Source organism: Meleagris gallopavo, chromosome 1, assembly GCF_000146605.3.
Source record: "Meleagris gallopavo isolate NT-WF06-2002-E0010 breed Aviagen turkey brand Nicholas breeding stock chromosome 1, Turkey_5.1, whole genome shotgun sequence".
Classification (NCBI taxonomy): domain Eukaryota; kingdom Metazoa; phylum Chordata; class Aves; order Galliformes; family Phasianidae; genus Meleagris; species Meleagris gallopavo.
Window position 1 is genome coordinate 164,384,002 of NC_015011.2, and position 5,899 is coordinate 164,389,900.

The 5,899-nt window shown below is 39.9% G+C and overlaps 1 protein-coding gene across 1 annotated transcript; it reads right to left on the reverse strand.

The window, feature by feature from the left end:
• Window positions 1-572: 572 nt before the first annotated feature.
• On the reverse strand, window positions 573-4,372 carry LOC104917523 (snaclec bitiscetin subunit beta-like). Its single transcript, XM_010728872.2, has 5 exons — window positions 4,369-4,372; window positions 4,119-4,333; window positions 2,383-2,514; window positions 1,264-1,399; window positions 573-994 (listed from the first exon to the last, which is right to left on the reverse strand). Exons 1-5 carry the CDS (start codon window positions 4,370-4,372, stop codon window positions 912-914), a joined length of 570 nt encoding a protein of 189 aa, XP_010727174.1. The 3' UTR covers window positions 573-911.
• Between the last annotated feature and the right edge of the window lie 1,527 nt (window positions 4,373-5,899).

A 5,899-nucleotide genomic window follows, 5' to 3' on the forward strand; every position in this document is an offset into this window, starting at 1 on the left:
TCACGCCCTCCTCTGGATCCACTCCAAGAGCTCCATGTCCTTCCTGTACTGGGGGCCCCAGGCCTGGACGCAGTGTTGCAGATGGGGCCTCACAAGAGCTGAGTAGAGGGGAACAATCGCCTCCCTCTCCCTGCTGTCCACCCCTTTTTTAATACAGCCCCAGAACACAGTTGGCCTTCTGGGCTGCAAGCGCACATTGCCAGCTCATGTCCAGCTTCTCATCCATCAGGACCCCCAAGTCCTTCTCTGCAGGGACACACATGATAGATCATATTGAGAACTTAGAAAAGCCTAACCATGAGAGCATGGTTTTATTTCATTTAATGGGGTGTCATCCTATTCAGTTCACAAAGTGATGCACTACGTCCTGGGCCCAATAACACACTCATGACTTCTCCCTGTGATTTGGGCCTCATCTTATAACTATTCCTATTTCTTGAACTAGCCATTTATCTACTGAAATATTAAAAATATTCAATTTATTTTACTTGGATCTATCTGACACGAAGAAAGGAAAAATATCTAGGATTTAAAATGTATTACTTGGCATGATTAAATGGCGAAATGAATGAAGTTTTAATGCATGATTGGTAATTATTTAATAATTAAAGAGCTCTTATGAATATTCTTGAACGCCCTGTGGAAAAGCTAAACGGTCCTCTGATTTCATCAAGCATTCAAATAAAATCAGAATTTATTTTTATAAGATCATTATAAAGATAGTCTGCAGGAACATCACCACAATAATGCAAACAGAACAGAAATGTCACTCGCTTTGACACCTCTTCTTTTTTAGTATAAGACCTTGATTTTTCCATGCAAAAGATTTTTCTGCACTAATGTATTTCAGGTGAATTCAATTCCAAGTGCCGTTGCAGCCAGTCAGGTTTCATCAGTGGTTCAGTGATAGGTTAAGGGTGAACCAGGCTTGGTCTGTAAGTGCAGATGAATGGTAGCCTCTGGCTGCAGGGGGAGCTGTCCCATTGAGCCCCTCCTGGAAACAGACAAAGGGCGATCACAAAGGAAAATCAGATGTGATAGAGAACCATTTCACTCCTGACATGAAATCATTCTATCTCAGTTTAGTCTCTGGAAATCTCATTTTGTTTTGTGTTTCTGTAGTACATACACTGCAGGTTTGTGCAACATTTTAATAAGATGGTGTTTTCTTTCTTATCCTGGAAAGAGTTATCCTACTGAAACGTCAGAAGTTCAAGATCAAAGTAAACTACAGGAATCATAAATCATTCCAGGTTTTCCTACCTCCAATATTGACCATCAGGCAAAGCTTTATGTTAAACAGGTTGTTAATCAGTCCTCCAACAGCATAGAAAATGGATGACAGAGGCCTCTGGATAAAGGTTATCAGAGATCCATCACTCCATCTCAACAATGAACCCTGTAGACAAAAAAGAGCAACTTCAGAAATCTAATGGGAATTCAGGTTGCTTTTAAATTCTGAAAGTTGTTTGGTACAGTTACATATTTACTGATATGGAAAAAGGACTGAGTGGATACTTTCCTCCTTATGGTTGTTGAAAGAGTTATTGCTTGTGGGGATATCACTGTTCTGTAGAACAGCATGAATAATTCATTTTTAATTCCGCATTAGATTAATTTCACCTCATACTCTGTTCGTGAATTGTCTTCAAATAAATTGTAATTTTCTTGAATATATTTGTTATTCAGAACAGACAATAGCACTCATGAGTAATTCATTGCAGGTAGGTGACATTCAGATTTTGAGACACTCAGGATGGACACACGGGTCACTCATGTACCCTGTTACATGCTGAAACTTACAGAATTGAGTTTCTTCTCAAAGGCACTTACAAATCTGAAATTCACTTGCTTTTACCGTTCTAAAATGCTAATTTTAAATTCATCATATCAGCAAAAGCACTGGTGGATTCATTGACTGGAACACTGGTGGGAGGTCATTCTGAACAAATTATAAGAATCTGAATGAATACATCCATTTATAGAACCAAGTTGAGTCTACTGACCTGGTATTCTGCTAAACTGAGATTAAGTAGAGAAATTATTACCCACCATCCATCCTTTTCTTTGAGATTTGTACCTCATCTCTCCTTCTTCAGGTGGAATTTAATTGGAACATGATGTCCATAAGAGTTTATCCCTTCAACATTTTTTCCCTTCAACTCCTATCTTCTCCCATCTTCCGAAATCATTGAAAGAATATAACAGGAGTATTTAATACTTCTTTTAGTTTTGATGAGACTGAAATTATTTTCTATGGCAACAAAGGGAAGATCTCCACTTGAAAACAGAAGCTTTTTTTTAAAAAAATAGATTTATCAGTTGAGTCCTAAAGTTCTTTTGACTGATGTTCATTTTCATTTCTGGTCCCGGCATACTTGCCTTTTGGTAAGTTCCCCCCGTCCAGAACTGGGTATTCTGTTGTCCCTGAGAAAGCTTACGAAGGAATTCATTCTGTTCTGCACTGGTGATGCTGGTTAGGTGACCTCCTGCACTTATAGCCGAACATGTTTTCTGTACAGTAGAAAGAGTAAACACGGAAAATATAAAATGGCTACAGCTTTGTCATGACAATCTTTCTGAATAAGAAGTGGGCAAACTAAAAATGTAGAATGAATGATTAGGAGATGGAAAGGGACAGGCAATAAGAGAAAGTCCAAGAAAAGGAAATCTAAGAGAAGTGAAAATTGGAAGTGATAGGGAAATCCATTGAAAGTTTGCAGTTTCAAATATGAGAAATCAAAGAGAGAAAAAGAGAGAAACAGAGAGAAGAAATGCTCAGTAAAAGTAAAGGACTGAACAACAGGAACTAAGTGAGTAGTTTCTGTAGTGCAACCAGCTCTATGGGCTTTCTGTACAGTCAGTGAAAATCAGGAGGTGTCTCCAAACTGCAAGAAAGAAATTGAAGGGAGATAGGGTGAAGTGGCTGTCACTGGGCAGAGTTTACTGAGCAACACAGCATAGGTACCTCCATATTTTTGATAGCTAAACTCAGGTAAAATGCACTGTACAATGAAAATAAGTGCAAAAAGACTTATGAGAAGAAATGGAAATTTTGGAATAGCTGGTCCAAATGGATTCTATTTACAACGTTTCTTCCTCATGTCCTCAGCCAGATGGGAAATGGAGTAGGCAGGAACACTGCTCCATTCTCGAGTTTCTCTAAACTCAACTCAAAAAGCTTGATTAGCATTTGATAAAGAAGGATACTTTTCTCTGCACCTTGAAGCACTGTAGCTGGTGTTTAGGCTCAGAGGAAAACTCTTCATCTTGAGACATTTAAATTGCATACACTATTGTCGACAGGACTTAAGAGGAATATGGCATGCCAAACTAAACTTTTATGGAAATGTTTGTTATATTTTTCAAAGATACAGCATCAGGTGCAGGGCTTCAAGTTATAGGGCTCACTTGATTTCATCTGAGCAGGCAGCAAAATGAAGTCAGAATGTCTTTTAATCGCAAAGTGGAAAAGGGGCTTGATGAATCAGTCAAAGGCCAAACCCAGGAGGTATGAAACTGTGCCACAGGAGAAGCCAGGGGAGAAACATCTCAACTATAACTCATAAGTTTGGTGTCCTCTTGCAATCAACGATCCCCAAGAATCCCCTCACCTTCTCTTCATTAGTGTATTTATTCCCAGACAGCCCAGGGAAGTGGTGGAGTCACCATCCCTGAAGGTCTTCAAGAAATGTGTAGACATGGCATTAAGGGACATAGTTTAGGGGGCAGTATAGGTGGTAAGTGGATGGTTGGACTAGATATTAGAGATCTTTTCCAACTTTTATTATTCTATTATTATAGATGCTTCATTTTAGAGCATGAGGAAAATAGATCCCAACCTCAAAAAACTCAAAAGGGATACAGAAAGAGAGGAGAAATAGCAAATCCAGGTCTATGTTCCAAGCAGGAGGTGGTTAATTGTAGAAGTCTGTTATTTTGTGAAGCAGAGTACAACCAATCTCATCAGGACACTGATATGAATATCAGATACTTTTGGTCAACACTGGTACATGACAGAAGCAGCAGAAAGGGAGGAAAAAAGAGTTAGGCACAAAAAATAACTGTGGGAAGCAGAGAAGAAATGATAAACACTCCCGTTTTGAGCAACCCAGTACCTCAGCTTCCAGCCATGTCATTCTCTCTTGAATAAGCATGTAACAGTGGCCTTGGTAACTAATCCAACCTTTCTGGCATCGAATTCGACAGATCTGCTTTGTAGATGAGTCTTGTTGAGATGGGTTAGGAATTATGTTATGTTCAGGCTTAAGTTTGTCAAAAAAGTCAAACAAGAACCGAGCATTGCGATGCTTGCCTGTGGAATTGCCAGCACCTGAAAGAAACACAGAATAAACTCAGAAGTCTCACTCATCTTTCCGGAAAAGAAAGTATTACTTCCCTATAACCTCTTGAATCAACTAAGCCGAGTTCAACATCTCACAGGGACATCAGGGAAAGTGAAACTACAAAATGAAGGGCATCCAGACACTTTTTTTCCTTTTTTTTTTTTTGATAAGTAATGTAAAACATCAGTACATGAAGAGCACTAATTTAGGATTCAGATGCCATTCAGGTTATAAGCAGAGTTAACTTGCTGTTGTTGTTATAGGGTCCAGTGGGTGCAGCAGTACTTTAGCAATCTATTTCACTGTGTGGTGCAATGCATCACATTTGTGGATCTGTCCCCTGGAAACAAAGCAGCAAGTTCAGCAGGCCAGCTCTGAAAGGTGTGCAAGACTCTGTGGATTCCCAGGAGTCATCAGCATGTGGCTTGCCTGGCTTGAATTGTAGTATATTAGTCTCCTTTTGCTGAAGAGAGCCTATCTCTGCAAAAGTAATAGGGATTTCAGGCTGGTTCATCACCTTGCTTTAGAGGAGAACAAAATACATCTGTCAGACCTGAATTAAGATGGATTTTGTTGAAAGTTCTTGGAATTGATTTCTTTCCAGTTTCCTTATTGGTAAGAAGTCAGCAGAGTTGGGTTCAACTTACAAAATATCATTGATTTCTCTCCCCAAACCACAGCTTGTAATTTCCTCTACAATTATAGAGCAGGTCTCCTTAGAAACTACTTGTATCCATTCAAAGTTTCATCTTGTGGAAACCACATTTCTCCTCTCTTTGGACAGATGTGCTTGGCACTAGTCCAGACCGGAAAAAAAAAAAAAAAAAGGAGGAAGGTATGATAAATATTTTCCTCCCATATCCTCTTTTCTGCTTCCTGAAAGGAGATTCACAGCATTACTGTTTCAGCACTCTCTGAGTGCTTATGGATTTCTGGCCATCCCAGGCAGTGAGACTTGTTAAGGTGTTGCTCACGCCTTCTCGGAATATCTAGCATGTTCCAGTCTTTCTCCTCTAAGGCAGAACAGGGCAAAAAACAGTGGGCATGTCTTCTGCCCTGATATAGTGTCATGCCACCACAGCCTAGCCAAGTCAAGGTGATTGCACAATTGTCTCTGACTTGGCTAGCAGTCATACATTTCTCCTTGTGTAGAACTTTAGCAACACACAGGGGAAGTCTCCACCTTCTCTTGACATTCTCTGTGACCTTCAAAGTAACCCATCCCTGTGAGGGGAGTCCCTGCCATGGAAAGACCTTGGCTTCTGGGCTTGAGTGAGAGGGTCAGATAAACCACAGGACCTGGTCTGGACAGATAAATCACAGGAACTAATGACAGTTTGCAGAGCTTTGCAAGAGAGAAGCTTGCACTGTGGCAAGGTCACATGCAGTGTTTCTAACTTCTGTTTTTCCTCAGTACTTTTTTGAAAAGGTCGAGATGACATTAAACTCATTTTACATTTAGAAAAATACCTCAGATCTTCAGCCTCAATGACTGTGAAGTAAGGCTGTTCTGGCAAGAGAAGCAAAAAGTTGAAGCAAAGAGACAGGTTTTA